Source organism: Schistocerca piceifrons, chromosome 3 (genome assembly GCF_021461385.2).
Source record: "Schistocerca piceifrons isolate TAMUIC-IGC-003096 chromosome 3, iqSchPice1.1, whole genome shotgun sequence".
Taxonomy (NCBI): Eukaryota; Metazoa; Arthropoda; class Insecta; order Orthoptera; family Acrididae; genus Schistocerca; species Schistocerca piceifrons.
Genome location: NC_060140.1, coordinates 666,523,476 through 666,551,472, shown reverse-complemented (window position 1 = coordinate 666,551,472; position 27,997 = coordinate 666,523,476). Strand labels below are relative to the sequence as shown.

Sequence of the window (27,997 nt, the reverse complement as noted above, 5' to 3'; positions counted from 1 at the left end):
AAACTACATTTTCGCCTCACACCGGATTTTTGCGTGCGTATTTTACGTACACAAGTAAGAAGAGTTGGAACCTCTCAAGGTTGTTCTAGATCAGCATCTTATGAACGAACCGTAAGAATTTCCGCCATGTATTGTGAAAATGAAGGAAAATATTTTTCCTTTTTTAAGTTCTGACTACAAAATTAATCAAAAGAATTGTACATTAATGTCTTTCGCTTTGAAAAACAAATTGGTAGTGAAAGGGATGAAGAAATGCTCAAAAAGCAATAAATGTTTCGAGAAACTGTCGGTAATGTTACTTTTGTTCCGATGTTACCGAGGAGTCGATAACCCGTACTGTGGTGTAGCCTCCACGCGCAGTGTGCTCAGAACAAACCGAGTGACACAGTGCTCCAGTTGTTGACGGTGGTGGCTGCGACCCAGTCAGTGGCGGCCGTGCGGTAGGGCGTTGACTGCGCTCGGGCAAGGACGAAAATATTGCAACGGCATTGCGCGGAACTGTGCTGGTAGGGCGCGCGCGCAGGGTGTTGAACCCGGGCGGGCGGCGCCCCGCCCACGCGGGGGCAGCGGGACCGTCATTAGCACCTCGCGCCCTGCCGACGCAGGCGCTCGCCGCTCGCCGCGTCCGCCAGTCCGCCGCCTGCCCGCGCAGATGATACTCGACACGGAACCTCGCGCACGCTCGCCGCTTTGCTCGCTCTCCTCCGACTCAGGTACCAGTGCTCTCGCTCGCGCCTCGCCCTGCTTTCATTTCCGTGCTCGTTGTCACTGTTCGCGCCACATAATCTTATGACGTCACGAATCAAGGTGCCTCCCCCCCCCCTCCTTTTTTTCCCTTGTTTGCTCTGCAACTTCTAAGGCGATTCAGTATCGTTTGTGTCACCTCATGGACGGGCACCATTCAGAAATTTCTTAGCAGTTCCTGGGTTATGACGCCACTGTTTCCTACAAGTTGCCAGCGGCGCCGGAATTTTCGAAGATAACGAATTGGCGTTCTTCTCCCAGTCTCTCTGACCTGTTAAACGCAACCGGCATCGCACGATTGGGTCAAATGAACCTATCGACACTGGATGTCGACTTAGTCACATGACGTAATGATGATCCCATGACGTAATGATGATGTGGCGTTCGACGTCACACATGTGACAGCAGGAAGAGAACAGAACACTGACTACAGTTATTCGCGTCCGCGTTATTTTTTGGGGTGCAGAACTGATCTGTAGCCGTACCTGAGGTCTAGATTATGTTGAAAGGTGCCAGATTGGTTGTGAGCTGGCGAAATGGTACGAAGGCATCAGTTAATCCGCACTGTTTGCGTTCCGCTTCAGAATCGTCAGAACGACGTGGAAAAGAACACATTTAGAACAAGTAACTGCAATGTAGCCGGCCAGTGTGGCCGAGCGGTTCTAGGCGCTTCAGTCTGGAACCGCGCGACTGATATGGTCGCAGGTTCGAATCCTGCCTCGGACATGGATGTGTGTGACGTCCTTAGGTTAGTTAGGTTTAAGTAGTTCTAAGTTCTAGGGGGCTGATGACCTCCGATGTTAAGTCCCATAGTGCTCAGAGCCAACTGCAATGTAGACCCTCTTAGATCTATTTCGTATCATTTAATTGAACTGAATGGTTATTAATAACGAACACAATTTGGTTTTCGTAACATTTGTCGTTAATGACTGCACATTTACAGATGCTGCACGCTGCATCCGATGAATGAATATTTTGTAGAGGACAATGTACATCGCACTAGATTTTTCATGTTTCCTCCGCCAGAGTCTTATTGTCTTTTCATTTCTTCCTCGTTAATAACATCGTTCATCATCGTTTGGATCTGAAGCTGTAACAGACGCCGTCGTTGCAGATTATGATAGGGAATTCCTGTCTGCCTGTTATTTTGCAAACAGCTGTTATTCTTTATTTATTCCCAAAAGTTTCGCCACCGTTGTGTCGTCATCAGGGCATCTTTTTTCTAGTCTTACTCTTTAGATTCTTAGGTTCTGCACGACCATCTATTCAGTAATCTGTAGCTTGTCTTGCCAATTTTTGTAGCGCCTCCCCTCATCTTCACACTCTTATGTTGTAGAAACACACAGGAAAGCGGTACATGATTTTACTGAATCACACTCACAAGTTTTAAACTATCTCAAACCTTCTTACGACTAACTTGTAACGCTGTGTTATCGCACCCCATGTTTTTGATGACCAACGAGTTATCGTGTTCTCCGTTTAAACAGGACAAAAATGGATATAACAAGCATCCTTACCTGACACCATTCTCAAATTTAAAATAGAATACTTTCATGTATTCTATAATTTTTCCCGCTTTTCACGTATTATGATCCGTTACTACTGTCCAGGTCTTCCCTGACTGCTACCGTAGACTGGATTCAACGAAATTAAACAACGACAGGGCAGGGAAGTCGCGTTATAGTCGCAAAAGATAGTGACGAACGTTACTGTGCTTCATAGACCAGTGGCCGGGCCATGTGAAGTCATAGCGTGACGCATGACAGTGTCATCATGGCTGCCCTTCTGAGCTGGTCTCCACTGCCACCAGCTGTTCAGCACGGCGCCACATTAGCGGTTGTTATCTCAATGTCGCATTGTTGTGTAACGTTTCGTGCAGAGTCACAGGTGGTGCTAATCATCAAAAGAGCGACTTTTCGGAGATCTAGTTTTTCAGTACGTTAGTTTCTTTTGTTTTTACGTCTGCAACATTTCGTCACTACGTCCCAAGGAGGTGCTTACGTGACTTAGCCTTTAGTGACTAACTAATATATCTACAGGCGGATACAAGTGAAACCACTTGTCATAGCACAGTCTGCCTTCAGTTGCAGTCACTTCCATTTCTGTAGCAAGTTCTAATTGAAAGTGAGTTTTGTAGAACTGAAAACTCGACATTACGGGCGAACTGTCATCCGTACGGTTGTCGATGGATTAACACTGTATGTTGGAACACAGACTGCTTTCCTTCGCAGGCAAATGTGCGTGTTCGGATTACGCTCTGGTACAAAGTTTTATCAGTCAGGAAGGTTCTTTACGAAGTTCAGTCCACTACTGACTCAGTGAATAGTTTCGGATGCAGCCAAGTTCAAATGATTTAGTGGCTGTGTTTTCGTCTACCTAATCGTCAACTGAATGTAGGAAATTCTGCAAGTTATTGCTGTACCATAGCCTTTTACCACCGCTTCAAGGGTTTGGTCCGTGGGCATTCCTACAACACGACTGCTGCCCCAGGACAGTTCAAGGGTAACTTATGCTTAGTATGTTGTTGCCCTTGAGCAGTTATAGCCGGTACACGAATCACGGCATCTCTGCTTCCTTATTCAAGTCGTACCGCAACCAACCGCACGAGGCTGAACAAACTTCTCTTTTTTGTGAGTTGTTAGCATCCACTCCCCGCCAAGGTCATTGAAGACTGAACAGTACCTCCGTTCAGCAAGGATAGTCGAGTGAGTTTGACTACGGCCTTCTCATAAGAATCGTCGGAGCAGTCGTCTCGCGTGGCCAAGGGAAGCTACGTAAAACGCGGATCTGAATCACGGAACTGGATTTTGAACCCACATGCTTCAGTCCGGAACCGCGTGACTGTTACGGTCGCAGGTTCGAATCCTGCCTCGGGCATGGATGTGTGTGATGTGCTTAGGTTAGTTAGGTTTAAGTAGTTCTAAGTTCTAGGGGACTGATGACGTAAGATGTTAAGTCCCATAGTGCCCAGAGCCATTTTTTGAACCGACATGCGACCAGAGTCTATAACAACGAAGGCGCTATGGTCGACTCTTTTTTTCAAATCTCACAAACCTACAACTCCTTGGAGACGCTGAGAGGTGAACTTCCATTTATCGCAGCGGTCTAGCATCATCCTAGGCTGCAGAGAAGAGTGATGAACATAGCGTATTCGACCGTAGGCGGTCTTACATTGACTTCTTGCCTCGGACGATCTCTTCGGGATGTTGTACATCATTTTGCACCTCAAAACAACTGTTCAGCGTTATGTATTCAATATGAAAGAATTTTTCTGTTATTAAAATTTCTTCCTTACGTTTTAAATTTGTCATCCAGTGGCGCCAAAGATCGGCGGGAGGAATTTCAAATCCTGGATACAACTTATTATTTCGACACCTTTTCGCAATAATCATACACTCCCTTCCCGAGACAGTGTTCTGTAGATAGTGGTATGTAATGTTGTGTTGTGTGGCGTCCGCTCTTAAGAGATGAAGTGAGCCTGCAGGAGGAATAATAGTGGTATATTTCCTGTCTGAATAGGGTTGCAAACCAAATTCGCAGATTTCAAGTGCTTGACTGTAATAACGACGTCAGAAAGACACGTCGGAAATATATATGTAAGTAAATGTTCCGTTAAATCACGGGATAATGTGTTACGTCAAAACGTGAACGAAACAAAACTTGTCAATGGAAGTGAAGCAAAACTTTGCAATGCATGTAAGAGGTCAAAAACACAAACATTGTTCGTTTAAATTCAGAGCTGTCACAAGAGAACGTGTTCTGTGCATTCGATGAAGCCCTACTGCGACACTGGAAATGTTCCTTTCGTACCGTGGGAGTTTCCGTTGTTTTAAATTTTCTGCTACGCTTACCTCTGGAATTAGAGACATAAAAAATGAATAGGAAATCATCAAAATCCGGAAGCAGGTCGGTTGCAGCATATTTCCGTGACAATAACTGCTAATTAAAACTCTTGCTTTTGTATTGTCGGGATGCTATCAAATAGTGCATAGTAGCAGACCGCCACAGTGCATAGTAGCAGACCGCTGTTGTTTTATTTGGAAGTGACCTGGTAACACAAACTTTCAGCGTGCATTCATGCGTCTAGGGAGAAATGAGATTTCTTCTTTGCCGACGATGTCTGCTTTGATTCCTACAGAGCTTGAGACTGGCCAGTGAGGCCTAAATTGACCAGTCGTGTCGTGAAATGCAGTAAATAAAAATACTTACAAATCAAGCAATAAGAGCCGTGGTGGTACCATGTCTCTGGCCATCAACCGTTATACTGTTGCACGTTTTACACAGTTACTGTGACTTAGTTCCATTTCAAAAAAGAGAACCATGCTGTTTGTAGGCTGTATCCGTGACGATCTGGTGATACATACGAAAAGGTAACCGTAGCTATTCACTCGTGTATATATTTACATTTTCAATTCATGAAACGCAACTTGTGAACAATACTTCATCCTCAGATTATATACAGATCATACTATTCTAGTTTGACTTTCGAATGAGTCAGCTCACCCCTCCCACCGCCCACGGCCAAGTTAACATACTTGTTTTTCTGCATATAAGAAGCCAGACTCGCTCCAAAGATGAATTTAATGAGTAAGTGTCAGACGGCAAATTCAGAAATCTCAGGGTTCTGATCCCAGTCGCTCCTGTCATTTTGTGCGTGATTCGTGCTTTTTTCACCACTGGCAATAATTTGTCAATGTGAAAATGGCAAGCTGAACCGTGACTTGGATTCCACATTAAGATGTGAATATTCGCTGGATAAGTCAGTTGAGAATGTGGAGGAAAGCAAGGCGAGGCATAGCACTTCTAACAGGACTATGCTAGTAAAGTACTGCAGTCTTCAAACCAGCCAAAACTTTTCACCAAGTAGTGACTCGTGGGACTTTGAACAGAGCACACTTACCCTGACGACCCGAAACGTTATGACCACTGCCCACCGCAAGAATCATTCCAGCAACGATCCGAGTCGCAAATAGGTGGGGGGATCCAGAAACGTAAGCGACTTTGGCAAAGGGTGGATTGTATAGACCCGTCTGCGAACGACGATCTCGGCAACGGGGAAGCAGGTTTGCTATTCGGATTCTATTGTCGTCAGCATCTATGGTACGTAGTTGAAAGACGATTGAACTACTTACAGGGGATAAGGTGTTTGGCGGCCACGTCTCATCACATCACGTGTACGTTGGAGGGTTGCCAGCTTGTAAAGCGGGATAGGCGGCGATCAGTGCCAAAGCTGATAGATGAGTATAATGCCGGAGCACACCGTTCCAGCGTTATCATCAACTGCGATTGCAGTGGGTACGGCATCATTGAGATTGGACTACGGATCAACGGTACGTATCTCCTCGTCGGATGAATCGCGTTTCGTATTACACCAAATCGGTTCTCGTGTCCGGATACGTTGTCATCCAGGTGAACTGCTGGAGACATGCAACTCGCCGCGGTTGCAGGCAAGCGTGAGCAGCGTTATGCTGTGTGGGACAGTCGCCTGTGCTTCCGTGAGACATGTGATAACAGTGGAAGGCGCCACGACGGCTGTGGACTACGTGAACTTTGTCTTCATTCTGAATGTCTTCCCCCGGCGGCGGTTGTATCTTCTAGCAGGAAACGAGCCCTTGTGAAAACGCCAAAATCGTTGTACATTGGTTTAAGGAGCATTAAAGTGAACTCGGGTTGATGTCTAGCTCACCAAATCTGCTTGATCTGAACCCGGTTGAACAAAGCTGGGACGCTGTAGGGTTTCAGCTCCCACAAACAATTAGCCCATAATTTATTAGAACTGTGTGACCTTTGCGTAGACGTCTGGTGTCTCATACCTCCGGAAACCTGCTAAGGACTTGTCAATACTACACCAGGCAGAATCGCCACTGTATTGCCACGGCCGCTTTAAGGCCTAAGCACGAAGTTGATAGGCTAATGGTTAGGGTGGGGTGGGGGTGGGGGGACGCTAGAGGCACTGCAGCTGCCTTAAGATTTCTATACAGGACTATCACAGTTGGTTTTTAAGGTGGCGGTCGCTTGGGGAGCAGAGTTGAAAAGGGCTCGAGTGTCGTACAAGTGCAAGATTTTTACACAGTTAGCATTACAATTAGTAGCCAAAACTGACACGGGTCAAAGTGTACGAAGCAAAAATGGAAAGGGGGTGGGCGTCAAATGATAAGTTGCTTTCGTGGAAAACTGTTCCTGAAACAGTCCTGTGTAATACGCGTCAGAGGTAGGGTAATCCGCTATTAAGCACGTGCTCGTTGTACTTTGGCCGATCAGGGCATAAGAAATTCGTATGTGTGTGTGTGTGTGTGTGTGTGTGTGTGTGTGTGTGTGGTGTGTGTGTGTGTGTGAGAGAGAGAGAGAGAGAGAGAGAGAGAGAGAGAGAGAGAGAGAGAGAGAGAGAGCTCGAATAGTACCGTGATGCATTTTCGGATATTTCGCGATCAGTGATCAAAAGCATTTTTGTACAGATATTTAAAAAAAATGGCTGCTAATACTGTATGCATCCATGTCAGGAGCAAGTAGTTTGCGTTTCGTAAAAATTTTTTTTTTTACGGGATTGGGTAGTTTGCCCAATGCTCAACCCTCCTCCTTTATCCAGACTTGGGACAAGGCAACTGACCCCAGGAAGAAGACAAGAGGAGGAAGATTTTCTTGAGATAGAGAGCAAGAGGTTCAAGAGAGTACACCATTTCAAATACTTGGGATCTTGGTTTACCACGGACAACAACATAAAAATGGACACCAAGGAAATAATAGCAGTGGGAATGAAATGCATGCATTTGCTCAGAGAGGCGCTTGGCTCTAAATCGATCTCAGTGAACACTAACATGAAAATCTACAACACAGTTATATGCCCAGCAGTAATGTACGGTTCAGAAACATGGAGCATGGCGAAGTGAGAAAAGGAAGAACTATTAATATTTGGCTGGTCCCGGCGGAGGTTCGAGTCCTCCCTCGGGCATGGGTGTGTGTGTTTGTCCTTAGGTTCAAATGGCTCTAAGCACTATGGGACTTAACATCTGAGGTCATCAGTCCCCTAGACTTAGAACTACTTAAACCTAACCAACCTATGGACTTCACACACATCCATGCCCGAGGCAGGATTCGAACCTGCGACCGTAGGACCCGCGTGGTTCCGGACTGAAGCCCCTAGAACCGCTCGGCCACCGCGTCCGGCTTGTCCTTAGGATAATTTAGGTTAAGTAGTATGTAAGCTTAGGGATTGATGCTCTTAGCAGTTAAGTCCCATAAGATTTCACACACATTTGAACTTTTTTTTATTCATATTTAAAAGAAGAGTAATGAAGAAGATGGGGGAACCAGTTTTAGATAACGGAGAATGGAGGAGGTGGAAAAACAAGGAAATAAACCTTCTGATGCGACAACCAACTATCCTACAGAAGATAAAGAGCAAGGGAATATAATGGGTGGGGTATGTAGCCCGCATGCCAGATGGAAGACAGGCGAAAATGGCACTAGAGGGGAAACCAAACACCAAAGTTGGACGGCTAAGACTGCGCTGGATGGACGACCTGGCGAAGGACCTAACAGACCTGGGGATTGAAGACACCTGGAGGAACCGGGCACAAAACAGGAAGGAGTGGAGGCAGTTTGTGGAAGCAGCGCGTGATGTACAGGGCCTGTGGTCCCTGGATATCTGTCTATCTGCTAATAGTATTTATGGATATTAACACACTAAACTGCGAACACTGGAATGACGTGCTTGTGACCAAAAGTCGGAAAGTTACTCCGAATCGATTGTCTACTAGAATTGCCAGTCTCTTTGCTGTATTTTGTTTTCTCTTCGTCACTGCAACCGTTGAATTTGAAGGTAATTTATAATGAATTGGCTGCAACCGGTTGCTTTTATAGGTGTTTATTTTTCCATGATGACATTTCAAGGTACCCGGCATCCCATCTTCAGATGTTTATATTTGTGTACGTGTCGTGAACACTGTTTCTTTACTAACGCCGTTGCAGAATTTTGCAGCGGAAGCTTTTAAGACAGCTATTGTAAAACATTGTAAGTAAAGGAACAATGTTCCCGACACGTAAGTAAATGTAAGCAAAATCAAAGCAACAACAGCCCTCGGTCGCAAAACTTAAGTCCTTTGGCCTGGTTTCGGCACTACTATGAGTGCCTTCATCAGAAGTAAAACATTCAAAGTGGCATGTCACGTACAAAATAAATATCAAGCGATAAAGCTTTAGTCACAAAATTTTAAAACGGAATACATGGAAGGCAAGCCACTATGGGCTGCTCACACATGTCAAGCCACAGGTAGCATCAGACTAATTTTGCGACCGAGGGGTGTTGTTGCTTTGATTTTGCTTTGTTAACGGTCGCTGACCACGCAGCCATGTTTAAAACTTCAAGTAGATGTAAACATTTGAAGATCGGATGTACATAAAACGAATGTACTCTCAAAAATGCTGTTTCCAGGCACAATTTGGTGGCGTGGTGTGTCGAGAACGGGATGCCATTCATATGGTTGCCTTACCCCATCAACATTGTCACGGATGCTACAGTTTTACTTCATGCGCCAGGAGCCCTGCTACAGCGCCACGTAACGTGGCTGCGCGCGAAGTTGAAGTGAATCGCGCGGGTCACCGAACGTTCTGCACGCCCGTTGTAGACGATCGTGCGCTGCGCTTTCAGTACCCGCAACTCGTATAGATAATTTTGGAAAATGCGGAATTTGCAAATAAAAGTGAAGTACACGTCAGCAGTGCGCACCCACCGAACAGTGGTCAGCAGTAGAGGGCGAGCAAACGAGCGCCCAGGCTGTTGCGGGCTGGGCGCCTGCGGAGCACATCCGCGCCGGAACTGTCGCGACGGCGGCCCGCGTGCGAGCCGAGCTGTCGCCACTCGCCAGTGCGAACCGGCGCTGCGCTGCGCGCCTGAGCGAGGAGAGCGGCGAGCGCGGAACGAGTCAAGGCCGCACACTGCCCCCTACGCCGGGCCTGGCCGCCGCCGCCGCAACAGCCACAGCCGCCTGCTACCTGCGCCGTACAACAGCCACGTGCTTCTGGAGCACAGGCGCCTTTCAAGTCCGTTTTACACGAGCGTCTTTCTAATCGAAAATAGACTACTCAGACTGCGTGCACCCTCCGCGTAAATCAGCAACCAACCACGACGCGATTCTATCAATGACGTCAGCGACCTCTAAATTGTGACGTCAATGATCTGTAGTGTGTGCCGCGTATAGAGTTTAGATTTCGGAGTGTGCTGCACATTGCGCGTGCGCAGAAACAAGGGACTTCCTTGGCGTCTGCTAAAATGGAAAGTTAGCGTATTCTGGTCGAGCTCACTCCTGTTACAGAAATGGGTTTTGTGGTTTCGTGTCTCCTTAATCTTTATTCTGTTGTCTTCTTTGTGTTGATGACACACTGAAAAGTTAAGCAGGGTCCTGGTATTTTTCCCTGCCAATATTCTCTTGCAAGATACACGAAAAATCCGAAACCTGCAAAGCTGTTTACGTTTTACAGAGAAAAAGTTACACTAGCAGAAATAAGAACGCAAAATAGATACAATTTTTTAATATAAATTATTTCAACCGTGAAAACATCAGAATTATTTGACGAGAAAAATAATTTTCGATGACAGTCCCTCGCAACCTCACTTTCACCGTTAAGATGCCAAATTGCGCAGCAGGCAGCTTTCACAAGACACTCAGTTTTTGTGATGACACGAAGACGAAAATTACCACTCGAGCCAGACGAAACTCAATGCAGGAATAAAACGCCAGAGGCGCTGCAGTAGACTTTGACAAGTAAGTGAGTAGAATGAAATTTTCACTCTACAGCGGAGTGTGCGCTGATATGAAACTTCCTGACAGATTAAAACTGTGTGCCGGACCGAGACTCGAACTAGGGACCTTTGCAAAGGTCCCTAGTTCAAGTCTCGGTCCGGCACACAGTTTTAATCTGTCAGGAAGTTTCATATCAGCGCACACTCCGCTGTAGAGTGAAAATTTCATTCTAGAAACATCCCCCAGGCTATGGCTAAGCCATGTCTCCGCAATATCCTTTCTTTCAGGAGTGCTAGTTCTGCAAGGTTCGCAGGAGAGCTTCTGTAAAGTTTGGAAGGTATGAGACGTGGTACTGGCAGAAGTAAAGCTGTGAGGACGGGGCGTGAGTCGTGCTTGGGTAGCTCAGTTGGTAGAGCACTTGCCCGCGATAGGCAAAGGTCCCGAGTTCGAGTCTCGGTCCGGCACACAGTTTTAATCTGCCAGGAAGTTTCAAGTAAGTGAGTAGTTAATTCAGAGAAGAAAGTCGGTCGTGTAAAAGGGGCTTAAAGGCCAGCCTGATTGACGACAGTAAAAGCGCGGTAGTGTAGGTACTAAGCATCTCAACGTCAGCATTTCACATGATGGAGTGCTGTGATTTCAGCACCGCACTAATTTGATTCTTTAAAGAATCGAACGCTCAAGTAGAAAACAGTTTCAGCGCTCTCATTACTTCATAAATGAGTTATTGTGTTAAATATTTTACGTGAAGCATGTAAGCGAGAAAAAGTTTTGCGAAGATTTGAAATTATATTTTAAGTATTTTGGATGTCACTGAGCAGGGGCGCCCATACTATACTTTATAGGGCGGGGCTAGAACAGGGTGTATGGAGTATTTTTGCACATAAGAGACTTTAGTCATGAGCAATATATTTTCCTTCAATATTTACAACTGTCCGCCAACGCTTGGGTGACTTTTCGATTCCCTCCTCACACCCCCATACTCATACAATTTACGCTTTAGTGGTACAACTATTTTATCCTCAATACTGTGTGCTTCTCTACCTATTTCCTTCTTAGTACCACCAAAACTTTACTTCTGCATACAGTGTCGCACACTTTTTCTCCATCTTGGCAGACCATCAGTCTAGTGGATCTTTGTAGTGGTATTCCTTCAGCTGTCTCACCGCAAATATGAAATTTACTGTAGAGCTACTAAATCATTGAGTTAGCCAGCCTCATGAGCCGAAAACGTAGTAGCTAAGAAAGCGCGGTGGAAATCAGTGTCTTACAAAAGTAAATCAGATAGTTTCGGCACAAGCGGTCTTCAGTTTCCTGTCACGGAGTTGCTACTGACGAGCTAATTCAGCCTAGGGTGCACAGTAAGCGCCCGCACGGATAGTTTGCACCCCCTGCTCCTGTTATAGTCAAACACTGTGCGAGGAACAGGCTTTACATAGTGTCGGGTTGCATGCGGCGCGGCGTGGCGTGGCGCAGTTCGATCCCCGGCGGTGGGGGCTGTGAACTATAGGGCCGTTGTCCTGCGAGTGACAGATGGCGCCACATCTGCCGCCAGCTGTGGCAAGGCTGCGGACCAGCCACGCCTGAGACGCGACCCAAGCTGCTATGGCGGAAGGAGCGCTGCCTGCTGTCGCCCTAACTGGTCTCTCTCTCTCTCTCTCTCTCTCTCTCTCTCTCTGGTTTTGCCGTTCTGTGCTACTCCTGCCGTGATTGCCAAGTTTCCACTGTCGACTTTGGCAAAAGCCAGGCACATAACGAAGAGTGAGACAGGGGAGGGGGGCACTCTTGGGCCTCAAAACACATTTTAGTTAACACGTTTGTATTTTTACAGCTTTCAGAATTTTAGCTATAAAAGTAGAATGCAAACTAAGAGTCTTGAAAGTGGTACAGAATTAAAAAAATTACAGACTGTTTGTACCGGAGGATACTTTTTATTGTTTTGCGTGAGTTCTAGTCCAAGTGCACGCGAGAAGAGGAGAAATGCTTGTAAAGCGCCTCCTGATTCGACACTGCCTATTTACGCGTGGATTCCCACTCCAGCTGGAGGGCTCTTCGACGTGCTGTGTTAGGGCTGGAGACCATACTTTTATGTAATATCAAAACGCGTGATATCTTCCTCTTTATGTAATGAAAATGGTTAAAATACGCGAGAAAATATAAGTGGCGCGAAAATGTTATTGAATACAGTCCAAGAAAAAAAAGAAGACCACCACGAAGGAATTATTCGAATGGGACAGAAACCGGAACCGGTACGTGTACTGTACAGGTACAGACAAAATAATGATTAAAATTTCAGAAAAATTGGTTGGCTTATTCGACAGAAAAAGCTTCATAAACTGAGCAAGTCAATAACTCGTTGATCCACCTCTGCCCCTTATGCATTGACTGACAGAGTTGTTGGACGCCCTCCTGAGTGCCAAATTCTATCCAGTAGGCACTTTCGGTCGTCAAAATCCCAACCAGGTAGGAGGGCCCTGACCGTAATGCTCAAACGTTTTCAGTTGGGGAGAGATCCGACGACCTTGTTGGTCAAGGGAGGGTTTGACAAGCACGGAGACAAGCAGTAGAAACTCCCGCCATATGCGGTCGGGCATTATTTTGCTGAAATTTAAGCCCTAGATGGTTTGTCATGAAGGGCAACAAAACTAGGCGTAGAATATCGTCGACGTACCGCTGTGCTGTGAGGGTGACGCAGATGACAACCTAGGGGGTTCTGCTACAATAAATGGCTCCCCAGACCATCACTCTCGGTTGTGAGGGCGTATGGCGAGCGACATTATCATATTGGTATTCCACCGCTGTCCGGGGCGTATCCAGACACGTCTTCGCCCTGTAATTCCGTTGACTGGAGTAGAATTGTCTTCAGTGATGAGCTCCGCTTCGAACTGAGCTCCGACGACCAGCGAAACCGTGTCTAGAGACTCCCGGACAGCAGTGGGATACGAACCGGACTGTCACCCACCCGACAACCAGGAGTGGTGGCCTGTGATGCCATTTCATTTCGTAGCAGGACCCCCCTTGGGTTGTCATCCGCGGGACTCTTACGGCACAGCTGTACGTCGGAGATATTCTGTGCCATCCTGGGCTTACATTTCAGCGAGATAATGCCCGCCCGCACACAGCGAGAGTTTTTAGTCTTTATGCTTGCCAAATTCCACCTTGGCCACCAAGGTAGTCGTACCTCTCCCCAGCTCGAGATCCTGACGAGCTAATGCGCCCATTGGACAGAATTTGGCACGATATCCCTCAGGAGGACAACTCTTCTCAGTCAATGCAAATATGAGATACACTGTAGAGCTACATTCGCCAGTTGACTAAATACGGTCTAGTATGGCAGTTGAGAAAGCGTCATTCATCGTAAGATCTTAATGTAGATGATGATTTTGATGCAAAAACGCACTTGTGGTTCTGAATCGGTGTAATCACTACTAGTCGGAAAACTTCGGGCCTCTGTCTTTTGTTTGCCCCACTTTCAGTCTCGACAGCACTCAAAGCTCTTTACTACGGATAATCGTAGCAGTGCAATACTTCACACAATATCATTACTGCTTTCGAGAACTGAAATCCCGAATCTTGGGAAGTGAAGAAGAAGAAGAAGAAGCACGTCGTTCATAATCGGCCTCAAAGTGCAATTAATTTCGCCGGCCGGAGTGGCCGTGCGGTTAAAGGCGCTACAGTCTGGAACCGCGTGACCGCTACGGTCGCAGGTTCGAATCCTGCCTCGGGCATGGATGTGTGTAATGTCCTTAGGTTAGTTAGGTTTAAGTAGTTCTAAGTTCTAGGGGACTGATGACCACAGCAGATAAGTCCCATAGTGCTCAGAGCCATTTGAACCATTTTTTGCAATTAATTTCGTTCTGTTGCATTAGAACATCATTTTTAGAAATCAAGATACTTCACATCTTTAAATTATCTGGCTGATGAGTAGGAGAAACAGTCCGGTAATGTTCGAATACAGCATTAGCAGTGTACTGCGTGACCCAGTCATGTCGATTAAACTTGTAGATACATCACTGCAAAGCTACATGAAATGGAACGACCAAGTAAGGATGGTAGTAGGGCAGGCGAATATTCTGCTTTGGTTTTTTGTGCGAATTTTGGGAAAGTGTGGTTCTTACGTAAAGGAGAACATTTTTGCAATCTATTCTTGAATGTTTGAGGTCCACTCTCCTCCTGCCACCCGCCGCTGCCGCCCCCTCCTCTCCTCTCACACCGTTGGATTAAACGAAGGTATCGAACGAAATCAGAAGCAGAAACTTTCTGCTAGATTTGTCACCGTAGATTTGATCATCACACGAGTGTTACAGAGATGCTTCGTGTACTCCTTGGGAATCCCTGGAGGGAAGACGACATTCTTTTCCCTGAACACTATTGACAAAATTTAGAGAACCGCCATTTGTAGTTGACTGCAAATCTGTTCCACTGCTGCTGACATACATATGAAAATAGGATAAAAGAAGATAGGGCTCGTACAGAGGCATATAAAGACTCGTTTCTTTCTCCCTCTCCGTGTGAGAGCTCGCGCATATTTAACGAGGTATCCTCCGTCATGCACCATACTGTGGTTTTTGGAGTATGTATGTAAAAATAGATTCGGATATCTTTCAAAGGGAGCATTATGGGGAAATTTGAAGGAGGGTAAAAAAGCAATAGTGTGTAATTTTACGCAACATGGGTCTACATGTACAATTTCGCAGTTGATTTGCCGTATTTTTTAGACAACGATAGTTTGCTAAATTTTCTTCTGAAGTCATTCTCATAGTTTTACGGATTAAGCAAGCTGGATGTTATAGCAGGAGATACGGTTTCCTTTATCTTTTGTACAGGTTTATAAAGATTTCAATGTACATCTTACCTTCAAAATTTTTATTACCATCGCAACTCGTCTTTTACTTCTAGAATTAATTAATTACTTTTTCTGCAGTGCTATCGTACTGAACTGTATACGGACGCTAATTGTCATACTGTGCGGCCCAATCCAAACGACCATATATGTACGAACGCATGGTCTCAAGCCGATATGAACTAAATAACCAGCCACGTCAAATGGTTAAATATCCACGAGCTTTCGGAAGAGTTCTCTTCGGTCATTGTCGTCCACAATTGTCGACGCCCGAGTAGCACTCCTCTGAAAGCTCGTGTATATTTAACGACGTGATGTGGCTGGAAGCTCGACAGTGTTTCATCAAAAACAATAAAAAACCGCAGGTGACATTTGCATTGAAACGTGACTGGTTTTGGTGTTGACAGGCCGGGAGGACCTTTCGCCTCTGAGCAGTCTGAACGGCTACAGCGCGGACAGCTGCGACGCCAAGAAGAAGAAGGGCACCGCGCCCCGCCAGCAGGAGGAGCTGTGCCTCGTGTGCGGAGACCGCGCCTCCGGCTACCACTACAACGCGCTCACCTGCGAGGGCTGTAAAGGTACCTACCATCTGGAGTGACATTTGGAAATGCAAAGTGTTACACCGTGAAGCGTCAGCCCCATATTTGTCAAAATTTGTTGGAGACGTTCATCTCTTAATGGATATAAAGTTATTAAATTTTCATTCCATTTGGAACTGATAACCATCATAAACATCAGGATGAGTAGTGACCGCCGTGGACACAAATACACCTCTTTATTTGTTGTAACATGGAAGCAGTCAGCCTCCAAATATAACCTTAAGGAATTTCTTGCCTTACCCAAAACACACACATCTACATCCCAGGCACGCTCTGTACGACAGACTCGGGGAGGGGCAGGCTGTCTGAGGGTCCGAGCGTTCCTCGAGGCGTCTGTGGTGGAATTTGTCACAATCCTGCCGGAGTATGCTATTTGCTACCCTGGTCGGGAAGGGTTTGAAAACCGGATTTACCATTCTTGGCATTTACTGGTGATCATTCAGCTTCCCTTCGATAATTGTCAAATCGGCCCTGCTGTCATACATAATAGCAGTGATTCTTGAGAACTGTGGTTACTGTGAACATTATCCAGCTCGTCTAAGGACACGGCGTCGACCTCGCCGAATGCTACCTGAATGCCAAGTAACTCTGGCCCTACAGTATATGTATCTTTCTTGTTTGTGGATTACAATAAATTACATGTTGCAACTCGAGATCACAATCCGGCTTTCGGTAACCTGTTCCCAGTGGTTAGTGGTGACATTCTATCTGTAACCTTGTCCAGATTTCAGCTATAGTCATGTGTGTATTCATCGGACCCAGTCGAACAACCTACAAATCTTTCGTGATGTAGTCCTTTTGGAAGGACCCTGAATCCATCTTGTTACCATTTGTTCTGCAGCTATTGCACTACAGGCAACTGTATGTATGACCTGACAGTATAATGCTCCCATGTACCACATCACAAAGATTCGGCTTTTCTGAAAGTCCTACAGAAGGTGATAAGTCACACAGGCAGGTTAACTTTACCTGGAAAGTTTCGCTAGTGTTGGATACACCCAACACCCGTCAGGTACTCACTTTTTTGTCTGCAGGAGTGGGTTTGTCTGTATTGAAAATAAAAAATAAGCTCTCATAAGAATGAAATTTTAATCAATGTATCCCACAGGCAAGGAAATACTTGACTGCCAGTTTGCTACTGTTCAGTTATGTGTTCATAGTGTAGCACCTTCCATTTCTGTCAGTCATTTCTGTCTGTCTAATTCATTGTGTGGTAGTATCAATCATTTGTATTGTTATGATTACATTTCATAACCTTGTATACAGGACAGGGGCTGAAAAGTTCCAGACTTTGTGCAGAATATTGAGTTCTGACCGTAAATATTTGTTCAGCACACTCATTCATGTTAATGCACATTTTACGTTGTTGTTGCAGCCTTTCTAGTCCATTCAGCAGCTTGTTTCATATCTCCACTTTCAATGCAGTGATGACGATTCAGGTGTTTCTTTGTGTTAGGAAACAGATTGTAGTCCAAAAGAGGCCAGTCCAGGTGCATAGAGGGAGGTGGTTGTCTATAATATGGGTTCTGTGTGAAGGTGCATTGTCTTGCATCGAAAGCATCCTTTTAGGAACTTCCATTGATGTTTCACCTTAACTACCTCTCTCATCTAGTCGAGGGAGTTGGTGCAATGTTCTCTGGTTATACCACACCCCAGTTTGTTCCAGCAAATGGACACCATGGCTTGTTTGGTCAATTTTTGGATGTCTAACATCTTTGGTGGTGCGGAGTCACACCATTGCCATTCCTTCGACAGTACTCTAGTTTCTGTATAATAATTGTGAAACCAGGTTTCACTCTCAAGTCAGTAATGTAGCCAAATAGCCGTTTATAGTATTAAAATTAGTTCAATAAGCCCTAGGTGTCTCAGTTTGTGCCTTCTTTTATTCATTGTACAAACATTTGAGCATCCACTTTTCTGAAAGTCTCTTTATGTATAGGGTATTGCAAACACTGGAACTAATCCACTTCCAGGAGATGTCCCATACCTAGGCTATCTTTTAGATGGGTAATTGGGTGGTCATGAAGAATCAGTTTATGAACAACATTCCATGTTGAAGGGCTGGTACTGATTTGCTGGACTGTACTGCATTCATCCCAGGGCACCAGCTGTGACTGGGATGATGAAAGTTTCACTTGCCAATGGCAACTTAGCTCTGTGAAGATCATTGGACTTCAGTTTCTTTGAAGCTGTTTTATTATTATTAATGTTGACATCAAACGAATTGATTCAGTTGACAGATATTAATTTTATCTACTTATTTGTATTCTTATATCAAATCTGTTAGCTCAGTTTGTGTATCTATTGGCTGAGAAAGATAGTGTTAAGCCTAACAGTTATTTATGCTGTATGTGTTTGTTTGTACTGTTTGGCAGAGATATAGTATTCCTATTCTAGGGCCGTGCATATGTTGTCGTCTTGAGAACATCTCATTGTGCCATCAGACATTCATTTTCTGCCATGAATGGGTAGCCTGCTTCATGTGTCTAATGGTTTCAGAGTGCAGAGCCAACATATATTTCCCTGATGTACATCTGTATTTACTTATTTGTATTTAGCAACTGTTGCAAGAGCTTCAACTCCTGCTTTCATTCTTCTTCTTTTTTTTGCCATGGATATGTTTGCCATTTCAATGTTTAAATCTAAACAGGTGTCTTGGGTATTGACAATGGCTGAATGTTTGTCTCCAGTATTGTTTTAGTCTCTCATAACTGTTGCTATTTCCAAGCAGTCACTAGCAATTTCCACCTGAAGATATCAAATGGTAGTAAGAATCAGGTGTTGTGGGAGTTGCATGACATACTCCTGTGGCAACTTAAGAATATTATGTTTGGTAAAATAGTCCTCTAATAATTGTATATAGTGTATTACGTGCTTGTTGTTTGAATGGATGAAATAGGTACAACGAAGTTATTGTCTATGGTTAAGATTTTAAAGGATAGTTTTAAAGGTTGCTTCAAAATATCAGTGTTGTATTCGTCTGAAGTTAATGTATTATTTAATATAATAGAAGCAACCCCCCCCCCCCCCCCCCAAAAAAAAATAAATAAATAAATAAAATAAAATAAAGTTTCAGAGTTTCGATGAAATAAAATTTTTCCATTTATACTCTGATTCATTTTCACTTTACTGCTCTGAATGTTTCTGTTTCATTTTTCTATCAGAATTATCAAAGAATAACTTTGGAGGCTTTGACAGTGCTAACTTCTCCCATCACTACACTAAGAATGATATTGTGACATAAGTGTCATTAGTATTTTGTGAGCCTTCAACTAATTAGTTAGCATCTGATCTTGGTCAGAAAAAAAAATATCCTATTCTTATCCATGTCTGATATAGTAATATTCTTATGTTTGATTTCAGGCTTCTTCAGGAGGAGCATAACAAAAAATGCCGTGTACCAGTGCAAATATGGCAATAACTGTGAAATTGACATGTATATGAGGAGAAAGTGCCAGGAGTGCAGACTGAAGAAGTGCCTCACTGTGGGCATGAGGCCAGAGTGTATGTATCACACACTTGCTTGAGATTTCAGTTGGATGTAAAATGATGTTAGCCATTCTTAGTTGCCGCACCAGTAATCAAATGTACAGTAGTTCACCAATCAGTCTGAAGATAACTGTAGGACAGTATTTATTTCCAATTCCTGTAAAAATAATGTCACTTATTTGATAGTAATTGTAAATAACAACTGAGGCAGTATTGAGATACAGACTGTTTTTAAGAATCTACATTTATTGGGTAGATTAATCCAAAACAACCAGTCAGAATATCTTACAGAGCAGTTTGCCGTAAAATGGCAGTGAAAGCCTTGTTGATTTTTGCTTTGAAGTTATTACAGTAAATGAGAAGCAACGTTAATGAGATAAAGAACATCATTATTGTTTAAGTGGAATAGAAAATAAATTCATTTGATCTCAAATTAATAAGTTTTGCTTTCTTTTTTTGTCACAGGTGTAGTACCTGAATACCAATGTGCAGTGAAAAGAAAAGAGAAAAAGGCACAGAAAGATAAAGATAAACCTAATTCTACTACGAATGGTTCACCAGAAGTGATGATGTTGAAAGACATAGATGCCAAGGTAAGCAAGCAAGATTTGATAATTAATCACTGTAGCAGTGTTTAATGCAATGATTGTGGGATGTGATACAGTAAAAACTACATCACAGATATGTGTATTGTTTCCTGCCATTTCTGTATAAAATAAGGTTATATAGAAACACCTGTGATTTAAACCAAATACTGTACTGTAATTTACTGTGTATGCAGCTGATGAACAAATGTATAATTTTTCTTTACAATTTATATTTTCAGGTGGAACCAGAAAGACCGTTGTCAAATGGAATAAAACCTGTGAGCCCTGAACAAGAGGAGCTTATACATAGGCTTGTGTACTTCCAGAATGAATATGAGTCTCCTTCTGAGGAAGATTTGAGACGAGTTACGGTAAATGTCACATTAGAAATTTACGCAAATATTATGTAGTACTTCATAGTATTGAAGTATTTTATGCTGAAATTTGTTGACTGTACACTATGATCTCTTTAGCAGTGTTTCACACAAGAATATTTTACACGTAATATTACAACCAAAGTCATTCTAAAGTAACATCATGTTGCTGATTGATGATCATCAGTAATCACTCTTTAATAATTTCTGTATTTGGCTAATTAATTGGGTTGGAAAATACCTTGATAACCTAAGGTGGAGTTTAACTGATACTTGCTTTGTTGAGATCCCTTAGCGACATAACCATCAGACAGCTGTCACATTTTTGAGTATGGAATTTATTGTGAAAATAATTGAAAGTCTGACTGTGAGAGAATCACTTTATCTGCTGAATGTTTGCAAGCTTTACCATTGAATTCTATCTGCATGTGACTTTACAAATTTTATGATTATTTCAGTTGTATTGTATGTAATGTTCCAAACTATGTATTTTCACTATTGAGAAAATGGTTTCTGACTGTCTGGTTCAGTTGTATAATGGACATTCTGAAACTGGATGATCTACTAAGTTTCTACCAAAAAGGCCAGAATCTGTCAATCTCAGCTACAGATAATTCAAAGTAGTGATGTGAACCACCCACAATTGTAATCATTCTCTGTCTTATTTTAATTGAATCATCTGTAACAGCTGATTGTTTCTAAAACTGTATTTTCATGTTACGCAGAGTCAGCCAACGGAAGGAGAGGATCAGAGTGACGTGAGGTTTCGACACATCACTGAGATCACAATATTAACTGTTCAACTAATTGTTGAATTCGCCAAGCGGTTACCAGGATTCGATAAACTGCTGAGGGAAGATCAGATAGCACTACTAAAGGTAAGGACCATTGCATCATTCCTGAGAATATGGTTTTTTCAAGAAAGAATATTTGTATAAATCTACAGTTAGTTGTGATTCTCTTTACACTTGTGTTTTTCTTCTCTTGATTAACTTTTTCTTTTTCTTTGTAGGCATGTTCAAGTGAAGTAATGATGTTTCGCATGGCACGACGCTATGATGTAAACTCAGACTCTATACTTTTTGCCAACAATCAGCCTTACACCAAGGATTCTTACAACCTGGCTGGTATGGGGGAAACGATAGAAGATATGTTGCGGTTCTGCAGACAGATGTATGCAATGAAGGTTGATAATGCGGAATATGCCCTTCTGACTGCAATAGTTATATTTTCAGGTATGTCGTTAGCAGGAACTGTGTTAATGGGGTACGGCTCGGTGGCTTAGTGGCTTATATGTTAATTTACAAACATAAGAGTCCATGGTTCAGTCAACTGTCCATCCTAGAATTTTTCCCCTCTGCCAGTTCTTTGTGGATCTATAAAAAGCCAAGTTCATTTCAGTTTGGAGTTTGTGTGAAACTGAAGGTGGTCCTTTAAGTGTCTGGTTAAGTCAGTTTGGAAGGACATACCACCTCCAATAGAACCATGCCACCCTTTGGGATGAAGACAACTTTACATTCAAGTTCATGGTACTAAATGATTCAGCTTCATCTTATTCTCTTCTAGTAGGATGAGTAATAAGTTGGGTTATATTATGTAGCTTGCGGTATGAAATTAATTTGCTTACCAGTAACTATCACTGATTATGGTGTCCTGAGAATACTGATAGCTAGTCTAATATTCAGTAAAATATGTGATTGGATAGATAAAATAATCTACTCACCAAGCGGTGGTGCGAGTAGACTTTTTTATCTATCCAATCACATTATATTGTCATAAAGTGATTATTTCAATAAAATATGTGTATCATTATTGTAGTACCTGCACAGTGTTTGATTACTACCTTTTGACAGGTATCGCATCCAGCATTATGAGTGTTACGGGGAATGGGCTGATGTAAAGGGGATAAACTCCATTGCATCCATGTTGTGTTGCCAACAGGAAAAGGGGCTGTTCTTACATCTTGTGGAATAGAAACATAGCAGAAAATTGCTTAAATATTTCATACATTCAAAACTGATATCCACCTCTAAATTGGCTATGTGCTTAATGGCATATTGCTATAATAGAAACAAAAGTTCTTATAAATATACAAATAAAAAAATGTCTGATCCAACAGTGGACCTTGTGCTTGGCTAAAATATTCAGAATTCTGTATACTGTAACTTTTCCTCATGTGAGGTCTCCTGAGATGAAGAAAAAGGGCAGGTATAGTAATAATTGGAGAATTTGACAAACCAGGAGTTTACTAATGGGTAATAGTGCATTTTACTTTGACATAATAGTTAAAAATTTTAATACTGAGGTAGATAGCTACTTTAAGCAGTAGCGAAATATTGGTTTTAAGCCTTTTTTTATTTTATGTAGCCTGACATATTTATTGGACACACAGTTAACTTAAGTTTTAACTGTTTTCAGAGCGCCCATCACTTGTTGAAGGATGGAAAGTAGAGAAGATACAAGAAATTTACCTGGAAGCTCTCAAAGCATACGTGGACAACAGGCGGCGTCCCAAATCTGGAACGATTTTTGCAAAGCTGTTGTCAGTTCTTACCGAACTGCGTACTCTAGGAAACCAGAACTCAGAAATGTGCTTCTCTCTCAAACTGAAGAACAAGAAGCTGCCACCGTTCCTTGCTGAGATATGGGATGTGATCCCATAGATGGCAGTGTGTTCAGCAGGTCCTGAAGTACTAGTCCTTACAATACTGAAATTGACTGTTTTTCATATTCATTTGTTTTTATTGCATATATCGAAGGGGAAGGCAGCATACAGTTTCATACCTTCAATAAATCCCCAGTGAATGCAGCATTTTATATTTTAAGTCTCTACAGATTCTATTTAAAAGAACCTTTTTTAGTTATTGCAGTGTCAATACTATGATTCAGCAACAGTAAAAAGTAGTAGTTTAACAAAATAGTTACAGGATTGCTACAGACAAGAAACAGTGGAAGACACCACCAGTTCAGCAATGGATATCAGTGTCTGCTGCTATGGGCTATTTCCATTTTATTGTGACATTAAATTGTGATTCATAATTTGAAGACCCATTATTTTTGTAACAAAAAATTTTGTCATAATGTTTGGCCCAATTTTAGAAAAGAATGGCTCTCTCTGATGAAGTGACTGAAATTTGTGAGGAATATGTGGGGACCACCATCTTCGGTGGGGAACAAATCTGCCTTCACTGATATATGCATAAAACACAGTTATTAAGCAACTGGAAATGAATTTGACTGATTTTAGTAACCTTCCCCTTTCTCTGATAAGAAAGAAAAACTGTTTTCTTTCTAAACACATTTTTGTAATTACAGAAGTTGTAGATATGGTGCAATAAAGTTTTAAGAGATTCACTATTCTTTGACTGAAATTATGTTTTATAAATAAGTCATATGTAAGTTGAATCACTATAGTAATTGTCCAAAAGTACTGAGTACTAAGGGACGTGTGAGCAAGTATCTGTAAATTGGTCACAGGCAGTTTGATATCTGGGCATTACATTGGATGGAATCATCCTATTCTTTTATTTTAATCGTGTAATCTACATCTTTCTTACGTGCCACTAGTGACAGTCAGTTTTTGTTCACTGCTTGGTGTGAATGAAATAACAAATTTCAAAATTACTTTTCAAGTAGGAATACTTCTCATTTAACTGTAAAAATGAAAGAAGAGGCAAATGATGTAAGGCCATTAATTGATTGCGTCTTCAGGTTCTTTAGCTTCACCCTTTTAAAAAGTTGAGTAAAAAATGTTGTAGTGCTGTAAATGTCTGTATTATGTGTGCTGGAGTTAAACAGAACTTATTTTAAAAACCCCAACTAAGATAGTATCAGTACCCTTCTGATGACAGCTCGTGAAATTGTACTTCAAAGTAAGCTAATGTAGTGATGTTTCAAATGTGCTTATGTAGATCAAATGTGTATCTATTGTCTGTTTCACTTAAATGTTACACTGAGAGCCATGTTATCTTATGTCTGATACTAATTGTTAGTGTATAACTTGTTTGTGTACTGTTCCTACTGTCTTAATGTTAATATGAAAAATACTTTAATGGTTGTGATAGTGATTGACTAAATGGTTTAATTCGGAGGTGCAAAAGAACGGAAGATTGAAGAAGCATTTTTCACAGGCATTAGTAGAAAACATGTTATTCATCTTCCCGTGAACATGAAAAACACCACCAAAATGAAGGCTGTGAAAAATAACTCTTGTTTTGTAGTAAGTAAAGGTATTGGGAAGGATCTTTGTGGACTTAACATGAGATATAGTGTGTTTAAATCTAGAATCTATATATAATATATTAGGATTGTAGCTGTTAATGTGATTGGAAAAAATATTGCTTACTGTTATGGAAATGATTATTTGTTAATTGTTTTGTCAGAGAATTATTTATACAAGAATTAAAATTAGATTGGGAGGGGCTTGCTGGCTTTAAGAAAGACTGGGATGTATATTTTGAGGAGACATTGAGTCTGGTGCCTTTACATTGAGTTTAGATGAAGCAAGAACACTAATATAAATTGTGTGTGTGTGTTTGATGAAACTTAAAGCTATAAGAAACTTAAGGTGCTGCCTTTACGTACAAGAAATAAAAAATGACTTCTCATATGTACTACGCTGTTTGCTCCTGTGGACAACATAAACAGAATACATCAGTGGCATTTTATGTATTGCCGGAAGCTGAGAGAATATAGCCGTCCGTTTTTAAATATATTGAAATATAGTTTCATTTGGAGACAAACAGCGCCTTTGTTTATGTGGACAGTAGAAAAGTGAAAGTGCTGAACTTTTATACTGGAGGAGTTAGTCAATTAATTTTAGTGATATGACAGATGTTCAGTGTTTGATGTACAGTGATAAGGAAGTGTGTGGCTAGTGCTGGAAGTGTTGAAGTTTTGACAGTTTCTTCATTTCTTATGGTGAACCAGCAATGAGTTTTTGGAACAACTGTCATAGTGTATTGTTTCTGTGGACTGTTGCAGCAGCCTTACGATCTGCTGTTTGTAACTACTGACATTGGGCCATTGGGTCACAGTGTTTAATGTGGATAAATCGTTGCCACCATCAAGACTGTTTGGTTCTCAGTACAGATTTTCTTTGTTAATATAGCCTAAAATGGCTGACTGATTAAAATATCTCCTGATATAAAACATTAATTTGTTTTAACCTTCCCTTTACAAAAGAATTTTATGTGAAACTCAAAGTCTCAGTAGAAGCGCAAATATCTTCTGTGGACCATTTCTTCAATCCAGAAATGTTATTGAAAGGCATTTGTGCTTAATAGTAAAATTCCAACATGATATCATATGCGTTGATCTGAGACTGGGTTCAAGTCTTATTAATAACGTAAGGTTAATTCAGATAAGTGCTTTTAATCATCCATATAAACAAGTAAGAGTATAATAAGAATTTTTATATGCCACATTATAATATCATGTTGCCTGTGGTTAATTCCATTTGTTCACATATTATTCATATTGATGTTCCTCATACTTAAAAAGTAGAGGAAATTTTCATACTTTCCACACTGCAGTAGACTCCAAATGAATCTTATCGATTAATGTTTTCAACTTTTAAAAAATAAAAACTCTGGTCTGGATCAGATGCGTACATTAATATATTTTATTGCACTTTGGGACATTCAAAGAGTAAACAACACAAATCTATCCAGCTGAAGCTTCAGTTCTGTTCAATTTTGTAGAAATATTCATAGAATTTTAGATAGTGTTTTGTTATTGCAGTATTGTGCCAGGTTGCCTTACTAATGTTAAGGAGGGCAATGGGGAAGCATGTTTGTATCCATGTCATCATAAACCATCAGATTTCGTTGATGGAGTTTCTACATACATTGAAAAAAGTTTAATGCAAAAAATTTAAAGACATGTTGAAGCAGTGAGCATGGCATTTAGTGTCATTCTGTGTTAAGAAGATAATCCCCAGCTCTCTTGTAGAGGCTCAACAAAATGCACTGCCTACGTACCATGAACATATTTTGCATTTATCATTGTATTCCACTTCATTTTTTACAATAATGACTGTGTTTCCTGTTTTGAGAAATGGTTTTTGGATGCAGACGTCATTTTTCACTGCCATATTGAATATAAAATTTCTTTGAAAATAATTTTGCAGAAATAAATTTTTACTGCCTCTGTGACACTGTTAAACGCAATTTTGAAAGTTAGTGTATTTTATGAAATTTGAAAATGTGTTCAGTTTATATAACACCATTGTATATTAGTAACAGCACAGTTTAAAGGAGTAATAGTGGTATCCTCTTTACAAATGTGCAGGAGTATCCACAAATGTTTTATAATCTACAGATCTTAAATTAACACTAGAACAAACATGAAATGGAACTGAACACAAAATTATTGAGACAAGTGTCTGCACAGGGGGTTGTAAGCCACTGAAATAATAAATAATGAATTTTTCCTGGTGTATAGTGCTTAACTGAGTGTGGAATGAACTTGCATTTCATTCATGCTGAACAGTATGAGATAGCAAACCACTGCCATATATTATCATGCTAATGTTTCTTAGCATCTTTGGACTGTAACAGCAGACTGCCCAATAAGCAACATTGTTTAGAAGTAGGAAATGCACATTATCAGGCAGTGAATAAAAAACTTCAGAAGATTAGCAACACTGTGAGCACTTCACATGGTATATCTTTGGAGGTAGAACTGCCATATGCAATGATTACATATAGACATCTGGAATTATAAAACTACCCTTAAATATTAGCATTCAGGTTTATTTTTAATATTTAATTCAATGCATCATACTGGAAAAAGAATTTCTTCTAAACACTCAACTCACAAAAGAAAATGAAAGTCTTAACAGTGCTTAATGCATAACCTAACATGGAACATTTAAATTTGCAACGTGAAGTGTAATGTGTTGTTATTTTCTTCTAATGGGACATTTTGAGATTAAGAAGTGGGGCCTTCAAAATTTTTCTGTTTAGTGTGTCACTTTTGTCTGTTCTCTTTCTTCATCCTTGTGTTTTATCTTGAGCATTTCATAAACTTGGAAAAATGAGTCGTCACTATCATATACGGGGACTGTTCACTGACCCACTGTAGTCAAAAACATTTGTGATGTAGCAGTCAGTATGTCTAGTAGCCTTCCCTTCAAAGGCCTACTGCTAATGTTTTTACAAACTTTTCCATGTGATGGAATGCATGTGTTACAACTAAAAACACTTCAAATATATTTCCGAATACAGAAATCCTCCAAATTATCCCTACAGTTATGTATGACTTCATAGATAATAAGCTCAATATTGCTGTGAAAACTCAGACTGCAATAGGGCCCTGAAACATTCAGATATGTTCTAAATGTAGTAATTGTTGTACTGGAAAGCAGGACACTACAAGCTATTCTTCAATAGCGTTGATAATGTTTTCATTTCACTTTCCAAATATTGGAGTTATGAAACTATTGCCTGTCTCATAAACTCTGGTGTCTTCCAGTGCTAGTCCACTCTTCTACCTACAACTGTCACATTGTGGAGTTCCATCACTCACTTTTTTGTGATTTGGAATGTGTTTGAATACCAATATCCAATCTTTCTGACTTTTAAATTTTGTAATTGGCAGATGGTAACCACTAAAATTGATT

At 41.6% G+C, this 27,997-nt stretch overlaps 1 protein-coding gene across 2 annotated transcripts in view; it reads left to right on the top strand.

Moving 5' to 3' along the window:
• LOC124787669 (ecdysone receptor) overlaps positions 1–23,727 on the top strand; it is a 162,814-nt gene extending 139,087 nt beyond the window's left edge. For both annotated transcript variants that reach the window (XM_047254485.1, XM_047254486.1), the window contains exons 2-8: positions 15,732–15,902; positions 19,287–19,427; positions 19,878–20,005; positions 20,239–20,370; positions 21,099–21,251; positions 21,386–21,608; positions 22,792–23,727. In XM_047254485.1, the coding sequence (XP_047110441.1) occupies positions 15,732–15,902; positions 19,287–19,427; positions 19,878–20,005; positions 20,239–20,370; positions 21,099–21,251; positions 21,386–21,608; positions 22,792–23,036 (1,193 nt within the window). In that variant the 3' untranslated portion in view covers positions 23,037–23,727. The remainder of the gene's footprint in view (positions 1–15,731; positions 15,903–19,286; positions 19,428–19,877; positions 20,006–20,238; positions 20,371–21,098; positions 21,252–21,385; positions 21,609–22,791) is intronic.
• The last annotated feature ends 4,270 nt before the right edge of the window (positions 23,728–27,997 follow it).